The sequence below is a fragment of the Hydra viridissima genome, unplaced genomic scaffold (assembly GCF_058129835.1).
Source record: "Hydra viridissima isolate aposymbiotic clone 2 unplaced genomic scaffold, HvirCarnegie_v1 scaffold_13, whole genome shotgun sequence".
Classification (NCBI taxonomy): domain Eukaryota; kingdom Metazoa; phylum Cnidaria; class Hydrozoa; order Anthoathecata; family Hydridae; genus Hydra; species Hydra viridissima.
In genome coordinates, this window is record NW_028324312.1 from 9052752 (window position 1) to 9079198 (window position 26447).

The window sequence follows — 26447 nt, forward strand, 5'->3', positions numbered from 1 at the left end:
TTTTCATTCCATCCGCATTTCGAACAAACGAATGCTTTAAATTAGTAGTATTTGTTGTCTGCTCCCAGCACCGACTTCACCCATAAAAATCATCTACAAAAAGGCAGTTGTACAATGGAATAGCAAAATAGAATTTTTCTTCCACCCTAATCAACTGTCCTTTATAAAATAATATTGTTTTCAATCGGTTAGGAAACAAGAATTTCGCTCGGTTAATTAAGAGCTATTTTGTTTTAAAGAATAATATTTTTACTAACTCTAAATTAAAATCATAATTCCAGTTACTGGAAGACTGCGATTAATCCTTTATATCAAATATATAGAGAAGAAAAGAAAAAAAAAAGACAATTAGTTTAAAATACTTTTATGCGAATTATAGAAAAATTTACTTGAGAGTAACCACGAAGAATAAATTTTTATAGTAGTTCATGCACAAAGGTGATATAAAATAATTTTACATGCTGATAAAACGATGAAATTTAACATCATTTTCCTGATTGTTTAAGGACTCGATGTTGACTCGATTGTTCTTCGTTTGCCTTTTGATAAGAAGCGCTTTTATTTAAAAAAATCCTCGATGCTTTATTTATTTTATTAATTGAGTATGCTATTAGTATCAGTATATTTAGAAGTGTCCCCTTCAGTAAGAACAGCGTTATCAATCATAAGGGCTACAATTTCTCCGGCTAAATCTTCAATTGTTTCATTTTGATAGATGTTTTGATTAATTGCATCGTCATTTTCTTCATTTGACTCATTAACCAAAACCTCACTTTTAACATCTACGAACTTGTCCATGTTTGTCAAAGTTTGAACGGCGTCATCAAGCACCAATAAAATGATATCTCTGGCCAAATCTTCGATTTTTCTTTCTTCGTATTGATTTTCACTGATTTCATTTTCGATATTTGAATCAAAGAAGGTAATGTTTTTCGCATCAGAATTTTCATCAATGCTTTCTATAACATTAGCGGCGTTATTAATCAGTACAAGAACGATATCCTTCGCGAGAACTTCAAGTTCGTGCTTCCAGTCGTCATCATCTGTATCGTTTATGAAGTTGTTTTTGCTTTGATCCAAAATTTCCTCATTTCCCTGTGTCGACTCATCCACGGTATTAGATTCACCATTCAATTCATTCAGCTCTTCGCTGTGCTTTTCTTCTTCATCCTTATCATTATTAACGAGGTTTTCTTCGTTCAATTCATCACTGCTACTACTCTCTTCTTCCGTTGAATCATCGCTTGGTTGGTTTCCTTCATTTGGTTGGTTTTCCTCATTTAGATCTTCTGCGTCATTGTGTTCTTTTTGATTTCGTTCATCGCCAACATGGAGTTCAACTGGATTTTCCTGATTACTAAATCCATGAATTTTCTCATCAGAAGATTTCTCATCTTCATCAGAAGAATTTGGATCTTTGTCATCAGAAGATTTTTCATCTTCTTCATCAGAAGAATTTGGATCTTTGTCATCAGAAGATTTTTGATGTTCTTTGTCAAAAGAAGTTTTATCTTCTAGGTCAGAAGTTTTTTGATCTTCTTCATCGGAAGAATTTTCTTCGTCAGAAGAATTTGGATCTTCTTCATTTAAGATTTTTTTATCTTCATTAGAAAATTCTTCTTCCTCTTCAACCTTTGAATGATGTTCATTGCCACTACCATCTTTGTTAAGCATCGGAGATGGCGAGCGATTATCGCTATTAGACAAAACTTCAACCGCTTGAGCGGAAGTCATTGGTTCTTTTGAGGTGTCGTCGTTATGATTAACGCTGCTTTCATCATCCGACGAATCGGATTGAGAAGACTCAGAAAGAGGTGAAAAATAATTTTCATCTCGATAAAGCAGCTCGTCATCTTCATCGTCAGATGGAGAGTCTGAGAGTTCATTGCTAGCATCTCCTAATACTTTACATGATTCCTCTGGGGAATAACGATCGCTAATTTCTCCGCCTACACAAAATTTTAAAAGAAACTCAAGAAAAAGATTTTTAAGTAAAGTTATAAAAAAAAAACTTCAAAAAAAAAATCATAAAAACCTTTTAGAACTTTTATGATAAACTTTGCTGTCGTGTCCTCCGCGTTCGAAATTAAAATAAGTTGGCCTGTCCTCTCATCTTTTGATAAGTATTGCTTGGGTACACTAGAAGACTCAAACTGAAAAATATCTCCAGTTTTCTGAAACTTTAACCAACAATGTTTGTTTGAAATTTCAGTGCTCTGAGAAATGAAATTAAATTTTGATATACATACATACATACATACATACATACATACATACATACATACATACATACATACATACATACATACATACATACATACATACATACATACACAACGAAGAAAGTAAAAACATGCCTACCTTTAAACTCACTTTCAAAGATTTTTTTTCGACTATGATAAAACTGCCGGATTCTTTATTTTTTAATGCAATAATTGAAGGGCTGTTCGCATGATCAAACTTAGATATAACAAATGTACCTTAAGAAAAAACCAACTTACGTTGAAGAAATTCTTCCTTTAAGAGCTCTGGCTGCAAAATCTTTTATATTTTTATGAGCTCTGGCTACAACATCTTTTTTATATTTTTACAAGTTCTGAGTGCAATTTTAAACTTTTAACTTTAATTAAAAAATAAATGTCACTAAACTCACTTTTTTCTTCTTCGCCTTCAAGCAAAAATTTTGGCTTATCGCTGACATCAGCAAGTATTGATCCGTCGTAATGAGAAATTAGTTGAATTTCAGTTTTATCACGAATAAAATTCTAAAAGTATTTTAAATATATATTTTTTAACAATATTTACTGATACTAATTATATTGATAATAACAATTATAATAATAACAACAACACCAATAATAATAATGATAACCACAACAACAACAACAACAACAACAACAACAACAACATAAATAAATAAATGAATAATAACGATAATAATAACAATAATAATAATAATAATAATAATAATAATAATAATAATAATAATAATAATAATAATAATAATAATAATAATAATAATAATAATAATAATAATAATAATAATAATAATAACAACAACAACAACAATAACAACAACAACAACAACAACAACAACAAAAACAACATGATAATTATGTTATTATTATTGTTGTTGTTGTTGTTTTATATTACTTGTAATAATACTCAAAATTTAAATACAACACAAAATTGTTCACCAATTATTGTGCGTATTGATAAGTAATAAAAGTTGTCAATATGTTTATACTATTAAAATGATGCACATCTGTAGTATATTTAAAAACATTTCAAAGAAAAAAGATATACTTTAAATATATAACCTTCATAAAGCATTGGAACTTTGCACCCTCTGAAGAAACATCTGTAGTGACCACAATTTTTCCATTTTGATCGCAACTGAGATAGTTGCCATTGTGAACAACACTTTCAAACAAGCACGTGTTATCATCAGATACTATCAGCATAAACTCATTCAAAAGCCCAGGGTTTCCCTAAAAATTTACAGAAAAGTTTGCTCACATTTCACTAAATGATAAATTTCAAAAGAAAAAGCCAACACGACCTCAAATTGTACCATGAAATAGAAAAATTTTCAAAAACAGAAAAACATAATGCATACAAAATTAAATGTGACTTGTGATTCGTCCATGGAGATGTAACCATCGGAATAGGTCGAATATAAAAGCTTAGTGGAATCCTTTCCGTCTAATACCATCCACAAGCCTAAAGATTAAATATTTTAAAATGTAAAGAAAAATTTAAAACAATACAAAATTAACTAACAAATATAATATTTATTAAGTATATTAACAAACAATTCTTTTTCAATTTTTCAATTTTTCAATTTTTTTCAATTTTTCCATTTTTTTCAATTTCAATTTTTGATCCTAAACATCAATTGTATTTGAGAATCATTCACTACATACAGCAAACATTTTCTTCTCCGCTAGCATGCAGCTTGTCTTTCTTTTTGTTGTAACAGACTGACTTTCCGGAAAGTTTAGATATTAAAACCACCTCACTTTTCCCTTGCAAATGCCTTGAAATACGGTACTCAGATTCGCCCTCATACTCCTAACATCAAGTTTTTTTTTTTACAATCAGGGTTAATATATTATTATAAACATTTAAACAAAATAGTAATATCAAATTTAAAATAAGTTTTAATATTTTAGTTTACTTGAACTTTTCTTGTATTATTTGATAAGCATATTTTAGAGAGTTAATATCTTGTAAGATAAAGAGAGATTAAGATAAAGAGAGATTTACTTCGTAACTTTTTTCATAATTTTCTTTTACTTCTTTAATCTGTTTTTCTCTTTTAATTTCATTTTTTAGTAATTTTTTCTGACCAAGATCACTCGTTGGTTTTTCCTTTGCTTTTTTTAAATTATGATTGATGGTAATAGATTCTTCTATTACATCAGGATCATTCTTCTTCTTGTTCTCTTTTTCAGGACTTTCTTCTGACATTTCTATGAATTCCAATAAAAACATTTCACAAAAAATTATTACATAATAATTAAAAATAAATGTTATCATAACTCAAAAAATTCTTCAAAAATTAAAAAAAAAACGATTGATTTTAAAAAAACCTGTTAGAAAAATTTAAAAAAAAGTAGAAAATAACTAAAAACAAACTGAAGTAACTTTTTTATATCATGTTGAATAAATTTTCGAATTAAAGTTTATGGAGAAACTTTTTTTTAAATATATTAACTTATCATATTGTTAGTTTTAAACTTTTTAACATTATCATATAATTATCATTATCTATTTTACCACCTTTCCCTCCATCATTTGGTTTAATTTGAACTTTAGGTTTTTCTTTAACCAGTTTCCTAACAAAATAATTACAAATAAATATTTGATATTTAATCTAAATGATATACGGAGTGAAAAAACGATGTTTAACTGTCAAAATATAATTTATATTATTTCATTACACTTTATGTAGCGATAAATATTTTAAGTAATTTATAACTTGTGTAATTGTCATTTAGTTTAGTTTAATTCCCATTGTAAATTATATTACTATTACTCATAAAATTTTTACCATTTAAAAACTTTTTAAAAGTTAGTATTACAAATAGTTATAAAAATCAAAATATATGCAAAAGTACTTTTTTAAAGGAAAGTTGTAATTTTTATTTCGAGTCTGATCCTTTACAACAACCTTTTCAACAAACCAATCTTTTTCTAAAACATAAAAAAACAAGACAGTACAAGAAGAAAATTCATATAATTCAAAATTATTGTTGTTCTATTTAGAATTCATTTGTAATATGAAATTAAGAGCAGTTTTTTACAAAACCTATTAAGAGCTTGATGTAATGGTTAGTTAAAGCCATATTAAGTTATTTAGAGTAAATACCTCCTTATATGGAGTAAATACCTCCTTATATGGAGTAAATACCTCCTTATATGGAGTAAATACCTCCTTATTTAGAAAAAAAACCCATCCTCCTTTACATAAAAAATTAATTTTTTTGTAAAACTAATTCTTTTCTAACCAGACATTTAAAAAAATTTTATATTTCTTGTTTCATTTAAAATAGATATGAATGAATAAAAAAATACAAGTTGAAAATCTCAAATGACATACCATCTTTTTGATGGTCAAGCAAGAGAATAATACTTTTTATGTCACCCAAATCAACAGCTTCAATTTGGAATACACTGACCTTAATAAACAAAACGTTTACAAATGAAAATGATAAATTGAAACAACAAACTTTAAGCAATTATTATTTTAGTAAGATCATTATTATTTTAGTCGTTATTATAAATAATTACATTGGCACTTCGAAAAGCTTGCATTCGATCTTTTATCATTAAAAGTCGATTTCCTGTATCTCCATTTTCTCCTTCAATTGTGATATAAACATCATTATTAGTGCACCCATTTTCATCTTCACCCGTGTGTATTTCAACAATATATTGTTGTACTAGATAAAAAGAATGAATTCAGGGCAAACAACATCTAAAGATAAAAAAGCTAATCACCTAATTTTCTAGAATAGAAAACTTTAATTCAATTGAATTTTTACAATGTGATAACATTGTTATAGGTATTTTATTTCCTTATATTTTCTGATATTTTATTTCTTTAATAATAATTCATTTCCTTAATTCTTTAACCCATAAATTATTTTGGAAAGCAGTTTAAGCTTTTACGTTACAATGGAAGAATACCAGAAAAGCGCGGTTTTCCATTTTTATACAAAGGAAGTTCCCGTACAACTTCGCCATCATCTTTCTCTCTGGATAACCATCTATTGCAATTGAACAAGTACTCTTTGTTTGTCACAAGGTTAGTTAATAGTATCTGAAATTAATTACAACTTACTATTAACAACTGAAAAAAAAACAATATAGTCATTTGTAGTGGTTTTAACCTATTTTTGGATTGTGTGTGAAATTATTTTCATAAAAATATCAATACTGTAAACCTTAAATGAGGATACAAAAGAGATATTTGCTACATCAGAATAAAGAATAAAACTACTAACAATGAAAATAAGTAAAAATTTAAACAATGTATTTAAATTGAATTTAACTTACATATTGTAAATGCCAGCCGATAGTTGTCCCATTTTCTTCGTGACCAACTCGTAATTTGTATAAACTGCCAACATCTTTTAATTTAATCTAGAAGATGTATTGAAAAGCATAGTATAAAAATGCTGCAAATATCAGACATACAAACAAACCTCTTACTAACAAGCAACCTACTCACAAGACTCCTTATAATCAATATCCTCCCACTAAATATGCTTACTATTAATTTTCATATTACCTACTATTAAATCTAACTTTCAACTTTATTTTATCTAAATTGTAAACTATACATTCCAATTAATTCCATTGCTTAATTTCTTTACATAAATTTTGTTTCTTGAAGTTGTTTTTAAAATCGGAATGAAGATTCAATTGTATGAGCTAATTAATAATTCAAACTCCTTTTCTCTGTTAAACAAAATGGATGTAAAAAAGATTTGTGGGGTATTTTTATGCAAATAAAAAAACTTATATCTTATGTTAATAAGGCAATAAAGTTATCAAATGTGTAGACCCAAGATGTATGCAAAATCCTTCGCTAACAAAAGAGCCACAAGAGCTTGTGTGGAAAATGTTCTAAAAACATGCCTTTAAGACAACATTACAGCAAAAAAAGCTGGCTTAAATTATCTTCAGAAAAAACAATCTTACAACATTATAGCGCATTTCAGATTAATTTGACGAGTAAAGTAAAAGTTTCGATTTCCCCTTATAATAGCGTAAAAACAATCTCAAACTTAATTTTTATTACTGAATGTGGTTTTTATTATGTGGCGTCCTGTGCCACATCAGAAATTAAGTTAAGTTGCAAGAAAAGTAGAACATTAAGTCCAAATATTTATAATATTTATAAAAAATTAAATTATCTTCAGAAAAAACATTCCAAATTAATTTATAAAAAATTATAATATTTATAATATTTATAAAAAATTATAATATTTATAATATTTATAAAAAATTATAATATTTATAATATTTATAAAAAATTATAATACTTATAATATTTATAAAAAAATTTGTACCTCATTTTTTTTAGTAAATGTTCTTTTAAAAACGTTTTTGCTTTTGAATTTTTCAAAACTTGAGACAAGCATAATTAAAAAAGCATTCTTACACATTTTTAAACAGCTCTCCAAAATTAGAGTGATTTTATTTCCTTTCTTGACCAAAAAATCTTCAATTAAGCTTTTCACGAGGAAGACACTTTTCTTTTAATAATTTTATAGGCATAAATCTATTTATAGTTGCATTGAATGTAAACTTAAAACGTTACATAAAAGACTGTGTCTTTTATGTAATGCTATGTCTTTTATATGATTTTTAAGAACATTCAATTTTAATCAAATATTCATTAACCATATAAAAAACTCAGTCTTTTATTTAAATAGATAGCCATTAAAAATAAACAAAAACAAAAAAAAAAAACCAGAATAAGCAGTGGTCAAGAAGAAGTTAATAATTAAGAAAATATCTTTCATGTTATACTCACTTCAGCTTCATTGACTGAGTCTTGATAATAATTTTTCATATGCAAAGGTAAATCAAGTTGATACTTGTCAGTGTGTCCATTGCTACCATACAGGGTTATATGAACAAGATGGTCACTAGAAGCTTGAGGAATATCACTAGTTCTTATTGTAATTAACCATAGTATTTCTAAAGAAATACAGTCACCATTGTTACATTTTTTTATGCATGAAAACTTGTAAACAAGACTACCATTAAGAAATCACAGCCCTCCAAAAGAACTTTTGTCCAAAATTCACCTCCCTCCAAGAATTAATTTACCTTTCTCATTTCCAGGCAGGACGGCTGCTGCTTCACCTTTTAATGGGGAAGATAATTTCACAGAATTGTTTAATCGTGCTCCACTACTCTTTAGCTCAGGTGTAATGGAAGCTAAAAAAGTACCCTGTGTAAATTTTTTACATTTTAAATCATGAACAAATTTAGAAATTTTAAATTAAAGTTAGAGATAATTTTATACCTAATTCTTAGTTTGCATTAAAAAAACTTTGGATTTTTTTTTTTTGGAACTTTAAATTCATTCTGTCTCAATTCTATAGGTGCAACTAAAATTTTGGTTGAAATTTTTATAGCTTCAAACCATGTCATGATCTTTGTACTAACATGCATTCTAGCATTGTTTTAATGGAAAACAAACCTTTTTTATGGTGCTACTAATTCTTAAACAAAATCAGTGTTGATTCTAGCAAATAAGTGCATTTTCCACTTCCACAGTCATCGTCTTCATTTTACACGATATAAAAACTAAATTCAGGCAGTTGCAGAGAGTTGCAAAGAGTTACAGAAACTAAATTCAGGCAGTTGCTAAGCCAGACTATTAATGAACCTCTGAAATTTCTGGTAGAAAAATATTGTGGTTCTTTTCTCAAACCATGCCAATACCCACCCAAACTATCAGGAACATTTAAATTAAACTTACTACAAACATAATGTTTTAATATTAAATTTTATAACTTTCTTTTGTATGATATTCGAGGAAGCACTCCACAAGGCATATCCTAGGTTTTTTTCAAGACAATAAATCTGGTAAACTTTATATTTTAAAAATACCTGATTCCAAATCATATATAATTTATGAATCATATTTTCTTGCACTAATTTCATGCAGTTTATCTTTCGTGAAAAGCCTGTTTAATTGTTGCTCTAATAACATTGAATGCTAATTCTGATTTAACTTGGAACAAAGATTTAATTTAATTTGATACCAATCTTCCATTTTGATGTCTCTCCCAAACAGAGTTTCTTCTGATTAGGTTTCTGTATATTTTTGCCATATTCAGAGAAATATTTCAAGAAATTTCTGAAAAGATGCTCTGATCTATTGAGTCTTCTAGTAATTCTGATTTGAGAATTTTTTCTTCATAAAAGAATAAACTTTTGCCTTTTTCTACATTCATTAGAGCCTTTTCATGAAGCATTTTTAATAATTACTTTAGATCACTTACTAAAATTGACATAATGTACTGAAAACTTTATCAAAACTGACAACCATACAAACCAAAAAAACTAAATTACAGGATTTTTTTGTAAAATTAAAAGAATTATCAAACATATGGTTAGTTAATTTTCTTTTATCACAATCATTAAAGATGTGTTAGTAGACATTTTTAATCGATCTCAAAACATATCAAAAATTCAAAATTAGCTGTGTACTTATGGAACTGAGATAGAGTGTATCTTTATTCGCGTTAAATAAATTTTGGAAGTAATTTTGTAACTTTACCATTTTTATATAATTTGTTTTCATTTCCATTTAAAAAATTTTTTTTTGTAAACAATTTATGGATAAGTTTTTTCTTTTGCATTTTTAAACTAAATTCTTACTGTTTTTGAACTCATTGAATTATAGACCTAACAGATTAAGTTTACAAAATGATTTTTCTTGAACTAGAATTAGTTTTATTTGATAACTTTTTTTTATTATATAGCAGCAATATTATTAAAAGAAATATACATAACTAGAAAAAATTTATCATAAAAGTGATTGATAGGATAGATTGGCCTAAAAAGTTAAGGAAACATACTTTAGACAACCTACTGAAAATCATACTTTTAACCAATCATATTAAACCAGTCATATTAAACCAATCATATTAAACTAATATACTATAAAAGTAATCTCATAAAAAAAAAACTTAAACCTCATAAGTAAACTTAACATTTAACTCATAGAGAAAACTTACAAAAGACCTTTTTAAAAGTTAAAAAAAGACTTTTTAATAAAAACTGATTCATTTTTTGATCCATTTTAGTTTTTTATCTTTCTGTTTTCCTGAGGTTGTTGTTCCGAAAAATTGAATTAAAATTTTCAGTTAAATTTTGAAACAGAACATGAAAAATTCAGTATAACATTGTATTATAATCATATATTATAATTACATTACAATTAGTATTGCATCACAATTGTATATGGTAGTCAAACAATAAAAATAAGAAATTTAGTTCAGAAAAAATAAGAGTGAAAAATAGACTTAGCAATAAACAGATAAAACTCACATTTGTAAGACATTACAGGTAGACTCCGCAAAGAACTTTTACTTGTGCATATATCTGCAATATATGTTTCACCACCAGTAAATAAATCAGATACAGAAGTGACCTAAACACATTAAGCATTAGTCACAGCAAAAAAAGTACCAAACTGTGAATTTTAACAGAGGTTTAAAGCATATCCAAATTTTATGTCATAAGACATTTTGTTAACAAAATAAGTGGCATTTCAAAAGATTTTCAAAACCACAATAATTTAGCTATAAAATAAATATAGTTCTGTAAAGAATTATAGTGCTAAATAAAGTTACCTTTCTTCCTTGTAATGTAAATAGGCAAGAAACTCGACATCCAAATACTTCACTAGCATCATTTATAACCTCCTCCAAATATTTGACTCGATTTGTCAGCACAATACCTATTATATTACTGCTGTCTAATTTAGAGATTAAGTTTAACTTTTTGATTTTTTGACGACTTTTAAATAAGTCGCCATCATTTTTCTTAAATGGTTGATATCCTCTTTTGGACAAAGGACGGCGAGGCACTTTGAACTCACTTTTTTTACTAAGGTGTTCATAATCTAGTTTTTTAATATGTCTATTGGATGAACAAACATAGTTTTTGCCATTTTCAAGTTCATTAAGGTCATTTATTTTATGAAACCCCATAGGAGTTGTTATTGTACGCACCCCATTAGTTAAAGGCACTTTCTTGTTAAGCTCTGTAACTAGTTGCTCAAGTGTTTGAAATCTTCTCCTTGTTATTGTCAAGTTTACACCAGAAAAATTAACATCACCATCTTTAAAGAATGATACCTTCTTTAAACTGGTCATTGCAACTCAAGCAAAATTTTTTTTTTTTTTAAATTCTTTGTCTATAAAATAAAAACGATAGATAATATTGAAAAAAAAAAAATTGTCTTCAAGTCCATTCTTGAAACAAAACTTTTATAAGATTATCATGTTACGTAATTATAAAGACAAATATAAAGAAATTATAAATTATAGATTATAAATTATAGAAATTATAACAATTATAAAGAAAAATATGTTAGAAACGAAAATGTTTTTACTTTTATGGAGAATTATTCCCTAGAAACAAAAATATTTTCCTAAAAAAAAAGCACCAAAAATACAAAAAAGTTTCATTTGTTTAATTAATTTTTTTCTATGCTAAATTTTTTATTTAAAACCAAAATTTAAAAAAAAACTTATAAAAAGAAAAGAACTTTTTTCATCAACTTTTTTTCTGTTTATAAAATATATAAAATGTATATACATATTATTACATCATATTTTTATATACATAGTTTTACACCACATTTTTATGTACATAAAGTTATTTTTACTACTATATCAAACTAACTGGCTAAATCTTCTGCAATAAAAATGGGGATAGTTTTTTTTTGTTGTTGTTGTTAATATCAATAAAAGAAATGAAAGTAAATTCACAGAAATAATTTTGTGAACGATTTCAATTCTCAAGAAATTACAATTTTACAAATTTTATTTATAATTTGGCTCCTTTAAGTAGAGGAAAACAACTTTTAGTCATTAGAAGGTAAATTTTTGTAAAATGCTTGTAATTAAAACAATATGTAAAAAGATTGATATAATTACACAACAGTGATTATTTTACTGCTGAATAATATTTTGTAAAAACTTTCTATTGATTTTTTTTTCCTAAACCTAAAATCTAGATGAAAATATTTTGAAAAAAATACTAGTTTTAGCCAATCAGGAAGCTCAGGAGTAGAGATCTCACATTATTACTGTCAAGCAGCTTCAAGGAGCTTTGTTTATTAGCTAAACAACCAAGTGGCAATAATAACATTTAATCAAACAGACCCCATGGATAATCCATTTCACTTTTAATTGAAGGACTTGGCGCAATGTTCATTGTGATACAGAGATCTGTTTGTGAAGGTTCTTCAACTAACATAGAAGATGACAATGGTTGATTAGTTAGAATAGAATCTATATCATTTTCATGCAGTTTTTTGGAACTCTCTATAATCTCTATATTGTTATCAGTATTGTAATTCCAACTTTTAACACTGGCATTTGGCTGCTGAACTTTCCTGTGTGGTTTGTTTAACAAATTTGAATTCTTTGGAGTTTTAATATTGTCTATGGCACATCTTTCAGAAGCTCTACTTGACAAAGCTAGTGCAGATGCATCAACTTCGCAATCATCAGCAATGGAATCAACATCAGCTAGGGAGACAAAACTTGTCATCAAAGAGGCTGGTTTATTTAGCTCTAAAAGTTAACAAAAGCAAATATTAAAAAAAAACAACAATAAAAATACAAAAACATCCTACAAAAATTTAATTAAAACTCACTAGGAATTTCTTTGTAGGTATGTTTTTCACATGGCACTGAAAAAGATCGACCTGAAGAAGATGGGCGGTGCTCAGCTTCAATCACTGAACAAGTACGTGGTGAAAAGCCATATGACTTAATAGGCGGCAAAGGAGTATACTTGTTAGGTGATGAATGTGGTCTTTCAATTATAGGACGATCTAGTGTGCCATGGAATTTCATGGACTGAGGTCGAGATGGTAGAACATTAGGTCTATCAAAATGATGAGGCTGTGGCATATTATTTCTTTCATCTTCCCATTCGTAATATTCATCTGACTCATCATCTCCTTCAAATTCATTGCTGTCATAATCATCTGCTGTAATACTGTTTTTGTAAATGGATGCTTCATCAAAGGAATTTTCTTCATCAAAAGAATGAGAGTTTTGATTTGATAATTCATCTAGTGGGTTTACTGCTCCATTACTAACAATTTTGTCTTTACCTGAAATATCACTTAAATTTGGATCAGTGATTGATTGATGAACCTCAAAGTTATCATTTAATGTTTTGCAAGCACTTTCTGATCGTAAAACAATAAATAATTCTTCTTCAGAATTTGCCAATAAACTCTGATCAAAACTGATTTCCCTTTTTAGTTCGGAATCTTTATCATTTATGTTTTCATTGCAATCAGAAAGGGAAGGAGAAGAATCTTCTGGATTCAACCTCATTTCAATAACATCAGACTCATTCCCTGACAAACCATCTGAGTGATTGTTATAGTTATCTGCATCAGTATCTTCAACTTCATAAGTAAAAGAGATCAGCCAATTTTTAAATAAAACTTCACTCTCTTCGTTACTTTTTGCTGGCTTTTTTCTCTTTTTGAATTTATACTTTTTTTTAGTTTTCTTTTTGCTTGGAAGTGTCTTTTCACCATCAATAAATCTATCATTAACCTGATCTTCTTTTTCTTCATTCTTTTTTTCTCTCTCTTCTGTAATGATTTCTGCTTCTACATCTGCATTTTGATTTTTAGATATTTCATTTGTCCTAACAAACTCAGCTTGCCAAAAAGGTGGAGCAACAAAATGGGGGCACCCTGAATCTTCGATAATAAAGTCAGGAACATAATGTGCCTAAATGTTGAAACAAGATAATAACCTTCTAAAGTTAGGAAAAATAATTAAACTTAATATTTAAAATGATAATAATGGCTCAAAAAAATGGTAACCTTATGAGTAAGTAAGAATTTAGTTGATTCATTTTGTCCTTCAGTTCCAAAAACGTACCCATGATCATCAGAACAGAGAAAGATACCAGGGTGGACAACACTTTCTAGTGATATTTCCTTTGTTTCTGAACTCTCACTTATAATTACGTAGAATTCGTTTAAAATCCCTGGGCTTCCCTGAATTTAAATTATATATATTATTTTTATTCAAATAGTTCTTTGTAAAGAATAATCCTTATAGCTTTGAAACTCGTACCTTTGTGAGAGTAACCCCACTTTGGTTAATGGCTAGGTATCCATTCCCTTGAAATGAGTATAAAAGAACACTTTCTTCAATATTACCATCCAAGACAGTCCAAACACCTAAAATAAGACAGTTGATTTAATCACCATTTACATTTAAAACAATGATGCCAGACAATGTGTAATCTCATTAACAAACTTCTTACAACAAGGTTTTTCTTGACCACAAGCATGCACTACTTTTGACCTTGAATTGAAGCAAAGGGCTTCACCAGTAACTTTAGAATAAGCTATGACCTGGATTCCTTCGTGCATGTTATTTTCTTCTGTAAATTCATCAGAGACATCATCTAGCTCCTAAAACATGAATGTGTTTTTTTTTTATAATACTTTTATAAACAAAAAAAAGTTAATGCATATGCAGAATAAGCAACAAAGAAATATCATCAATTATTATAATGCAATAAAAATTAACTTTTTTTTTTTTGAAGTTTCAAAAACAAAACCTTATAACTTTTATGTTACTTTTGACAGTTTTCAATAAAATGGTAACCTTAACTTTTAACCTTACTTAACCTTACTTTTAACCTTAACTTTTAACCTTACTTAATCTTACTTTTAACCTTACTTTTAACCTTACTTAAAGGTAACCTTACTTTTCCATTTATCTTTTCACTTTCCATTACTTCACTCTTGGTTGAATTCCAACTTTTTTCTGAAGGATCACTTGTTTTGGAATATAAATCAGAAATGCTTTGTATATCGTTACTTGAATCAGAAGTATAAATTCCATCACCAGCCTCTATTATTGGATGTCCATTGGATTTTGAAGAAGTAAGGAGGGGACTTTTGTTTACAGAAGTATCCTTTTTTACACTTGAAGGTGAGATTTTTAAGTCAGAAGAAGCCAAAGTACTACTAATACTGCTACTGTTAGACATGTCAGCACTTATTGATTTTTCATTGCATGGAGTAAGAGGTGGACTGTTATTACTATTATTGTTAACAAATATGTCAGGAGTCTTTGTCTTTTCATCACTGGAAATTTAAAAAAATAAAAATAACTTTCATACTTAATGATTGTGATTATTGTCACAGTTAATGCTTAGTAAAGTTAAAATTACCACCAAAGATTTATCTAAAACTTTACACATGATAAATCAGTACAACAAAATATAAAATAAAACAATGAGTATTAAACAAATTATATAATGTAAAAAAAAGTAAATAAGTAATAATACAACAATAAGTTTAAAAATTCAAAATTCGTATTCTACAAATAAAAAAAAATTTCACACAAAAAAATTTTTTAACTTAATGGCAGAAAATACAAAACATAACAGAAAATACAACTTATTATGAATAGAAATGCTTAAACACCAGTATTATTGTTGTAAATAGTTTATAAAGAGTTGTTAAATAGCTTCAGTCAAAAAGTCTGTCATTTGGAATCAATACACCTTTAATTTTATTTAGCATAAGGAAACTGTACAGAATGAATTTTTAATAAAACTGAATGGTTATCTATTTAGCTCATGATTTCAAAATTTGATTGGTAGATGAAGTGCTGCAAAATTTGTTGACAGATAAAAAAAAAAAATTATCCATTATAATAGTATTTAAAAATTCATGTAAAAAAAAAAATAATAAAATAAAGAAATGTAATAGTAATTATTCTTCATATAGTGAGAAAAATTTTTTCAAAGACACGAAGAGGAAATTTTTGATGAAAAAAAATTCCCTTCAGTTTTTATGCATTTTTATTCATATTTTATTTGGTGTCAATCTGTAGTTATGTCTCATTTAATGTTTTTCATGTATGGTTCATGTAAAAATAAAAGCAGCAGCTACAAGTTGCTAAGAGATTTTGATTTAGTGATTGTCTTTTAAAACAGTTGATGATCTGAAAAGGTAAATAAAGGCTAATCTCTGGTCCTTAAATAAAGAATAAACTAGTAGGAAAACAAATAGTTGACTATTTTGATTTAATACATTGATTTAATAAGAATAGAAATGACATTGATTTAATACATTGAATTAATAAGAATAGAAATGACAGAAACTTGATTGGCTTAATTTTTTTTGAATCAAAACTTTAATCAACTGAATCTAATACTTAATAAGCTTAAATTAAAAATTAAAAAACCAAACAAAAAATTAAAAAACCAAATTACCTTGTTAAAGGGAAGTTATACTCAATGTCAGATGCAGTATCTCGAACTAATATTTTTTCTGCAAACCAAGTAACATCTGCAAATAAAACATTAGTTTTAACAATTTCTTTTTTATGAAATCAAAAATTTTTTTTAACAAAATATCAAATCAACAAAGAAAAAAACTTATTAATGACTGACAAGTGATTAGGAACCGTAGTCATATTTTAACAAGCATTTTAAAAATCATTTCAAAAAATATTTTGAAAAGCTTGCTATGCTTGTAATTACATTTAACTTAAACAACTTTAATCTAAAAAGACTATAAGAAAAAAAGTGTTCAACCAAAAAGTGTTCAAGTGTTTTATGAATATTGAACTGTGAAAACAAACAGTTCCCTACTTCCTAGATTTTTTTAATTTTCTTATTTTGTAGCCTGAAAAAACAAAATAAAAATTATTAAGATTTTAGTTTACTAATAAATTTAGTAATTTTATTTCTTTTTGAACAGATTTTCAAAGTGAATTTTAATAAAACCTATTTTATTTAAATTTAGTAGACTAAGTGCAATTATGAAGTCTTTAATAACTCAAATTATCATAAATTATAATAAATAAAATTATATATGGAGCAGCAACTGAACAAACCTTAAAAGTTTTAAATAATGTTATTGTTATCAAACTAACAACAGAAATTTAGAATCATTTATATTCTAAAAAAGATGAATCCTCATCACATTTGCTCTCAATATGTTACATTCATTATTTGTATTTTTCTAACAAATTAATTTTTGCTTATTTACTTTCGTAAATTTCCTCATTTTTTTTGACACTTTATTTTAGGTCGCAAAAGTGCGGAAAAAAATGTAAATCAATAGTTGAAATTCTTGAGTAGTTGAAACTCTTGGGCATAGCATCTTAGGCATGTAACTTGGGGCATGTAACTTGGGGCATGTAACTATAAAAACAATAGCCAGCAGAAAATAAAAATTCCTTAAGTTAAATGATAAGTTGTTTTTTTTTTTTTTTTGAATATTAAGTTTGCTACTAATTGTACTAATTGTACTAGTTGTAACTAATTGTAACTAACTTTGTTACAGTTAATGATAGTAGCAAATCAAAAAATACATGTGGAATATGTTTTTCTCCAATGAGCTTTTTTAACAGATGTTTATAAAAAAAAGCTACTTAATTTATAAAAAATCATAGACAATTGAAAAATAATAGTTCATGCTTATGCAAGATACCTTCTTCTTGCGATAAAGATTCAGCAGTAATAACCACATCTTTGATTTGACCGAGGTAAACAGCTTCCAAAGAAAATGTATCAATCTAAAATACAATTATTCCAAACAAACATTTGAGTAGGTAACATTTTTTAAAAATATCAAATTGTTTAAAATTTATGGATATTAAAAAATAAAATTTACAAATGTTACATTCTAGAAAAATCTTTCTAGACACATCTTACTGATCATGATTATTTTTGAAATATATTTAAAAAATGTTTTATAGTTTTCCATCTATTTAAAATAAACTTCAATAATACTTCAAGCATTTTTATAATACTACATTTCAAGTGTTTTTATACTACTCTCATTATTTTTGAAGTGCTTTTTTTTTTGGTTATATAACTTTTTTTTATACATTAAGATGTATCAAAAGATATACATTATCATACATCTTTGCAGATATTGATAATAAAAATCAGTTTAAATACTGCTAAATTTTTATCACAAAGAACTTACTGATTTGCTACGAAAAGCAGTATTTAAAGAAACTTCTAAATATCTTTTTCCAGTATCGCCTTTTTCTCCTTCAATTACAATAAAGATATCAAAGTTTGTATTTTCATCATTGTATGCGCCAGTGTACACAATAACTTCATACTCAATCACTAAAATAAAAAAAAAAAAAACAGACATAAAAAGCATGGATTGATACTTTGTATTCAGGACGTGGTGAGACACAGAATGTACATGATGAGTAAAACAACTCTGGTGACAAAAAGAGACAATAAACTACCACATTAAAAAGTAAATTAAACAAAAACACTTTAAACTTGAAAGGATTTCATACTACATTACTTTTGTTGTTTTTCTTTTTGGAAATAGACCCAAATTAGTTGTAAGACTCTGATAGCTCTGTAAACTTTTAACTTAATTCAAAATAACTTTTGATAATAGCAGAACAGTAAAAATGTTAATCCTACCAATGTAAAAAAAGCCTTATATTTTTTAAAAGACAGATTGTCTGAAGAAATTTGTAGGAAAATTAGTTTCTTACATGAAATATTTTGTTAAGAATTAAAATATTGACAATTAAAATAATATACAATAACATAATGCTAGGCTTTTCCTCTAATTTCATTTTAATACAGAATTTACATTAATAACATTTGATATAAAAACTTACACGGTAGAATAGGCTTTCCATTTATGTATAGTGGTATTTCTCGCATTATTTCCCCATCATCTTTCTCACGAGAAAACCATCGATTGCATATGAAAAAATATTCTTTCATTGTGTCAAGATTTGTTATCAAAATCTTTGAGAAAATTAAAAAAATAAAGGAAAAATTTTAATCTATAACTCACTTAATAATTGTTACCATAACTACTTCAAACAGATATTTTTATTTGAACTTTTTTTGAGAAGAAAAATAATAAAAACTACAGCAGCTTGAAACAAAGAGCCCACTTAGATTGATTTTTTTATAATAAACTTTTTATCTTTTTTTCTTACATTAATATGATGGGCTGAAATCGAGTAAGATGATTGGTTTGTGGGTAACTAATATCAAACAAGTAGTTCTTTAAAAAAATGGTGACAACTTTAATGCAAAACAGGATTGACATTGTGACTTTTGTTTAGAGTATAAGTTATGTATATTTAGTATTGAAGCATTGAGTGTCAATGTGAATAAATTTAACGCTATCATTATAACTATGTTAAGTTTACTTTTCTAAAGACTCCAAAGAGGGTGGATTTTATAATTTAATTTATTATAATATATTATAATAAATTTATTATAATATACATTATAATAAGTTTATTATAATATATATTATAATATAATTTATTATAATTATAACTATGCTAAGTTTACTTTTCTAAAAACTCCAAAGAGGGTGGATTTAAATCTAAATCTCCTAGAATTAGAAATTTATCCACTACATTAGACCATAAGCAATATAAGGAATAAAAGTCCAATCAACTGCATCATTAAATCTTAAAAATGATCAATCATTCTTACTTAATAGAAAACCATGACAAAGATTGGTTTTTAAAATCAAAAAATCCAAGCTGATTTAGTTTGCTAAATTTAAAAAATACATTAAAATTTAATGTGAAAAAACGCACTGTATCAACATGCCATCCTATAGCTACACCATTATCATCATGTCCAATCCGAATCTTGTAAAGATCACCGATATCAGCTGTTTTTATCTTCAAAAAAGAAAAGAAACTTTTAAGTAAAAAAAAAAAAAAAAAATGAAATCAGAAAAGTGTTTTAGAACTTGAATCACCAATTGTACCAACCTCAACTTCACTTATTGAGTCACGATAATATCCTTTTAAATGCTCTGGCACACCCAAAGGGTATTCACTAGTTTTCCCATATTTACCATATAATGCAATGTAAGCAAAATTATCACTTGTAGCATTTTCAACATTGCTTGTTTTTATTGTTAGTAGCCATGATGTGTCTACAAAAATTTATAATACAATAGATGATGATTTTACAAAAAAATGTTTTATCAATAAAATTACAGTCAAATAAAAATTTATACTTTTAAAAAACTTTTTTTTTTCGATTTCTTTTTTTGCTTAAGTTAATATATTACTATAAGTAATAAACAAATATGACTGTGAATTTAATGTAATTGCACTGCTAATACACTTACATACTAAAAAAATTAGTTTATTTGGAATAAACTGACATAAAATTAGAGAAACTACCTTTCCTTCTAGGATTAACTTTGGGAGATTCTTTTTTGGTTTGAAATTTGGACTTCTCTTTTACAAACTGTTTGTGCAGCTTTGCAGATGAAGAAGTCACTGGATTTGGACTGCTTCCAGCTAACTTTGAACTATGATCTGAAAAATACAAAAACTGAATTGTAATATTGAAACAATTTTTTGTATTAAGATCTGAAGATAAAGCGTGTACACGAAATAAATGTGAAAGAACAAGCACGCCATTTTTTTTCAGCGGTTGTATTAAAATCTTTTTAATTGTTTTGTATTTTGTTTACAATGTGTTGTGGTTTCAAAAAAATATTTTAGTTTTTGGATTTAACTTGAAACTAGTTTTAAAAATGACAAAAGAAGAAGACGTAAGAGAAAAAATTATGCAAAAATATTTACAAAATCCTAATAGTAGCTACGATTCGATAGCAAAATCGTTGCAAATACATCCATACAGAGTTAGTCATGTTATTCAACGCTTTTCTCAAACAAAATCAATCAAACGCAAATCTGGTGGTGGAAGAAAGGAAGGTTTTAAAGATATAAAACTAGTTAGAAAACTGATTAACAGTTTTAAGAATAACCCAAGCCTTTCACTAAGGGAACACGCAAAAATATATGGATTTTCTCATAGTTTTGTTGCAAAAGTTAGAAACAAACATGGTTTTCATTCTTTCAAAGCACAAAAAGTGCCTAACCGTTCTGAAACTCAACAAAAAAGTGCAAGAACCTGCGGCAGAAAGTTGAATGACAATTTTATTTCTAAAAATTTCTGTATTATTGAAGAGGATGAAATTTATATCAAGTACAATCATCAACAAATTCCTGGTGCTGTTTATTATATTGCCAAATATAGAGGAAAAGCAGATAAGAAATTTAAATACACTAAACATGACAAGTTTGCTAAAAAAGCTTTGATTTGGCAAGCTATTTGCATTTGTGGCAAAAAATCAGCACCTTATATTTCTCAGTCCACACTTTCTGGTCAAATATATGTTTAAGAATGTTTAAAAAAACGCCTTTTAACTCTCCTTAAATCACACAATGACAGACCTATGTTCTGGCCTGATTTTGCTTTAGTTCATTATTGTAAACTAGCTATGGAATGGTATAAAAAGAATATTGTGAAATTTGTGCCTGGAACAGAAAATCCTCCAAACTGCCCAGAATTGAGAGTTATTGAAAAGTACTGGGCTATTATTAAAAGAAAAATGAAAAAAAAACAAAAAAGCTTTGCAGAAACATAAAAGATATTAAAATATCATTTAAAAAGCATCAAATCGTTTTGATTCTTATTCTGTGCGCAAGCTTATGGCTAACACTAAAGCAAAAGCTCGAAATCTTATTAGATTCCCTCAGGAATAATTTTTTTTTTTTTAATGTTTGATCTTCTTATATTATTGTATTAAAATTATTTCTTTGTTCGAAATAAAAATTGAAGAGTACTTTTTTTTAGTTGTTTTTCTACTTTCACATTTGTTTCTTGTACACGCTTTAATCTTTATAATGGTAGTAAAATAATTTAGAAAAAACATTTTTTATACATTTTTATAAAAAATCCCAAAAATTTGCTTTTTTTGATGAATACTTTGCACACTTTTTAATATTGAACAAAATTCTTATCAATAAAATATTATAAATAAAAATTCTAAAAATTCAATAATAATCTAAATAATAAAATATAATTAATAACACTTATTAATAATTAAATCTTCGTATAAATTACTGTAAAATTTTATAACACTTCATAACTTATTATAAGATTTTATTCAAAACAGTTTTTGATTATGAGAACAGTGCGACCTCAAGCTTTGTCAATACTTTTATCATTAAAAATAACCAACTATACTTAATAGGAAACTTTAAAAATTCTAGAATTTTATCTGTAAGTTTTAGGTGTGCAATATCATTATCAATACAAAGCTAGCTTTGTATATCTTTACAAAGGCTGACAATTGTTTAGCCCTGTATAGCCCCCTGAGAAGATGGAGCTCATCAAAATTTAAACAAATAAAAAAATAAAACTATTATCAATTGGTTATTTTTTCATAATTAATTATGATTTAACTTTTTTGTATTTAGGAACTTAGTCAGCAATTTAACTTTATGTATCAAACTATCTATATTTTCCACCAATCAATTTCTAATCAAATTTCATTAAAGATTATTTGCATACAAATTTTGCAGGATGTCCAGTATTTAATTTAACCTTCTTGACAATCAAATAAAAAACTTTAAAGTTTCTAAAATCTTTAAAAGTTATTTTTCTGATAAAAATTTAGACGAATATTTTTAATTGCTTTTTGTGATGAACTTTCACAATATAAAATAGAGTAACACTATGAAATATTTTTTTAGTTATTATTCACCTAAACGAAAAAAAAAATTAGGATCCCTATTTACTTGTTTTGCTACCTGAACCCCAAAAATGAAGTTATGTGTAACACAACAATATTGTTAGAATATAACTTTTTTTTTTTTTATGTGGTATACATGCGATATAAAATTAATTATAAATAGCATAAAATATTTTGAAGCAATAAAATGTTTAACATTACTTTTATATAATGAAACGGGTACACTACTTGGTTTATCTTGACAAACATCACCCATTTCAGCAAAAAAGCAATCACCATTTTTAAACAAATCTGATAACAGCAAAATCTAAAATAAATTGTATATATATATATATATATATAGAGAGAGAGAGAGAGAGAGAGAGAGAGAGAGAGAGAGAAAGAGAGAGAGAGAGAGAGAGAGAGAGAGAGAAAGAGAGAGAGAGAGAGAGAGAGAGAGAGAGAGTATATAATCCGCAGTATATATAGCATATATATAATCTGCAGTATATATAATCTGCATTAAATATTGTGTATATTTACTGCAGATTGTATTGTTTATATCGCGCAATCAACACGTGGTTACTTAAGAACATTTTTATGTAGTATCCTTGGTCCGTATGGTACTACTGAGTCCGTAAAATAAATTTTTGTCCGTATCAATGAAATATATTTAACTAGACGTCTCTAACTTCACAAAATTTCTGTAAGAAAAAGTGAAGCAAATTTTAAAGCTTTTAATGCCGGTAGCCTTTTTATTTGCTTTTAATTATAATTGCATCATTTCAGGCTGGCAAAAATTTCAGGCTAGCAAAAACTTTGCTTCACTGCGGAAGCGTGGGTTAGATATCTAGTAAATACATATCATTGTCCGTACCAGCCTAAAGTTAGGCGGTGACATTTTTTAAACGAATAAAAAATTACTTTTATTTTTTTTACGAGATAGTATTACTTAGGAATATTTATTGAAAATAATTTAAAATTCTAGTAATACAAAAAAAAAACAACAAACAGGTTGAATTCAAATAGACCGTTTATTTAAGTCCGAAATTACATTATTTGTAGTTTTATGCCTGAAACTTTTTATCATCTACAAATTTTTTTTTTTTGTCTTATCAACATCTTAAATAAGTCATTGACAGTTATTGAAACAGCAACATATTTGAATGTAGCTGTTTCAATAATTATTTTTTTACTGCTAATTATGATAAACTTTATGTCTTTTTTTAAATGTTCTAAACATTCGTGAGGACTTTTTTTTAAGTTCCAAATTTTAAACTTTTTTTTTGTAACAAGACATAATTTATGTCAATTATGAAGTAAAATATGAATTCATCGTTAAATCTTTAAATGTTAAAAGATTTTCTTTGTGGTAAACAAAACAAAAAATCTAAAAAAAGCACTCACTGGTTCTCCCTCAATCGTTGTTAAAGCCTTGACTCTTCCACCCAGCTTTTCACTTACTTCATCTATGAGTGTATCAATGTTTTTAACTCGGTTCGTCAGCATGACATTCGTGGTGTTATTAATGTCTTCCTTCGATATAATAGTTAAACTTTTAAGTTGTCGTCTCTCTGAAAACAAATTCTTTTTTTTAAAAGGCTCATAAACCCTCGAAGAAGGAGGCCGAGGTATTTTAAACCTAGGTTTTTTTTGGATGCTGGCGTAATCTATTTTTTTAATTTTTGTAGTTGATGTGCACACATATTGTTTGCCATCGCCAATTTCATGCAGCCACCTTACATGGTGGTTTCCGTTGGGCGTCATGATATTTCGAACACCATTTGGTAAATGAACCTTTTCATTAAGCTCCTCTAAAAGTTTTTCAATACTTTGATAGCGTCGTTCGTTCACGGGGATAGCAACACCTGTAAAATTAGGGTCACCATCTTTAAAGAATAGCGCTTCTCTTGTTAAGACGCTGGCTTTATTTTTCCTACAAAAACGAAAGACTTTTATTGATTATGAAAATTAAGAAAACTTTTATCGAAGAAAGGCTTAAAGAAATTGTATGATCAGTTATCATATTTGTCTACATTTGATTCGTTAAATTTGTACAGAGTTTTTCACTAACAGTTAATTAAATTATGCTTTTTATGTATTTACACAAAAAGTTGAAAATATTTTTAAAAAATATATATATTTTACTTGAACTTTTCAACATCCATCGCTTAAAATTACTTTCAGTGACTTTTTTGGCTTTTCTTTTTTTTTTTTTTGCAAGTCAGAAAGTTGTCAATTCATTAAATCGTTCATGTCTAAATCTTTCATTGGCGAAAATTATTCTTCCGGCATGTTTCGTCCCTATGGAAACACTCACAAATTGGACGACGTAGATACAAACCAATTCAATTCACTTGATTCTGATCTAAATCAAAATCAATAAGTTATAAGAAAATTGATAAGGACTGATTTATCAAACGAAGCATGCTTTGTTACTATGACATTCACAGAACGAAAACTTGATGGAGGATGATTGCATACAAGATTTATGACTTTCGACATTTGAATATTTTAATATTATATGACAACTCACTGAGGTTTTTTTTTTACTGTATCGTGTAAAAAAATGTTGCTAGGTATGGCTAATGTATGATGCTATATATTATGTAAAATTATATATCCATACATATATATGCATGTTTATACATACATACATACATACATACATACATACATACATACATACATACATACATACATACATACATACATACATACATACATACATACATACATACATACATACATACATACATACATACATACATACATACATACATACATACATACATACATACATACATACATACATACATACATACATACATACATACATACATATTTTTAAGATATGTAACTAACGACTGGATGTATATCCACCAAAGTCACTATTGTCGAGATATGTGCTCAAATTTATTAAATGCGACGAACCTTTTTTTTTGGTTTCTTCTTCTATTATTTAAAGAAACTTTCTGTTGGTAGTCAAAAGGAAAAAAAGTCTGATTAAGTGGTGGTTATATATCAAGAGTGAAAAAATGAATGTCGGTACGAGTTAATAAAATGTGATTTTTTACATTTCGTTAACTCCTACCGACATTAGCACGTGAAATATTTTATTATAGAAAATTGTTACGCTTTGTTTCGTATTCTTCGTAACTGATTTATATAGCCGATAAACATTTTACTTAACAGTTCAAACCATTAGAAGTATAAGAAAAACAAAACAAATATAAAAAAGCTTTAAATTCTTTTTTTTAAAAAAGATCTTTGTATTTTGCAGGGAAAACGAGGTTTTTTTTTAACGTTCTTAAAGTTTAAGTATATCGTGTAAGTATATCGGTTAAGTTTTTTTTTATCGTTTAAGAATGTCGTTTAAGTTTTTTTTTTTTATCGTTTTCAATTCATGAAACTGTAAACAAATAAAAATTTAACTAAAAATAAAAAGTAAATACCGGCTTTCACATGTGCAACTCGGTGGGTTTTCTTGGTTTTTCTTACAATCATTGTTAACGCTAAAATGTTTTTTTTTTTCTTTAAACTGTCTGTTCACATATTTTGAAGCGTTTTTTAATCTATAAAAATTTTTTGTAACTTCACTACTGTTATAAATCTAAAAACA

The 26447-nt window shown here is 26.9% G+C and overlaps 1 protein-coding gene across 1 annotated transcript; it reads right to left on the minus strand.

Annotated features, from left to right (window-relative positions):
* Positions 1–351: 351 nt before the first annotated feature.
* LOC145186254 (uncharacterized) lies at positions 352–26447 on the minus strand. The gene is made up of 35 exons (XM_090070031.1): positions 26281–26447; positions 24974–25193; positions 24233–24761; positions 23048–23153; positions 20481–20618; positions 20061–20227; positions 19881–19967; positions 18933–19065; positions 18266–18414; positions 17765–17849; positions 16540–16615; positions 15022–15403; positions 14572–14722; positions 14379–14485; positions 14123–14299; positions 12926–14027; positions 12417–12842; positions 10890–11419; positions 10585–10687; positions 8350–8460; positions 8051–8217; positions 6565–6651; positions 6196–6328; positions 5797–5948; positions 5606–5684; positions 5124–5199; positions 4783–4841; positions 4270–4475; positions 3927–4074; positions 3620–3723; positions 3321–3491; positions 2654–2765; positions 2362–2480; positions 2036–2216; positions 352–1949 (listed from the first exon to the last, which is right to left on the minus strand). Exons 2-35 carry the CDS (start codon positions 24991–24993, stop codon positions 595–597), a joined length of 7728 nt encoding a protein of 2575 aa, XP_089926157.1. The 5' UTR covers positions 24994–25193; positions 26281–26447; the 3' UTR covers positions 352–594.

Coding starts and splice junctions, on each gene's coding strand:
- LOC145186254 (XM_090070031.1), bottom strand. CDS start 24,993: ATGGATGTTGAAAAGTTCAA. Junction 14,486..14,571: donor TGGTCAAGAAAAACCTTGTT/GTAAGAAGTTTG, acceptor GTCTTATTTTAG/GTGTTTGGACTGTCTTGGAT. Junction 5,685..5,796: donor AAGCTTTTCGAAGTGCCAAT/GTAATTATTTAT, acceptor TTGTTTATTAAG/GTCAGTGTATTCCAAATTGA.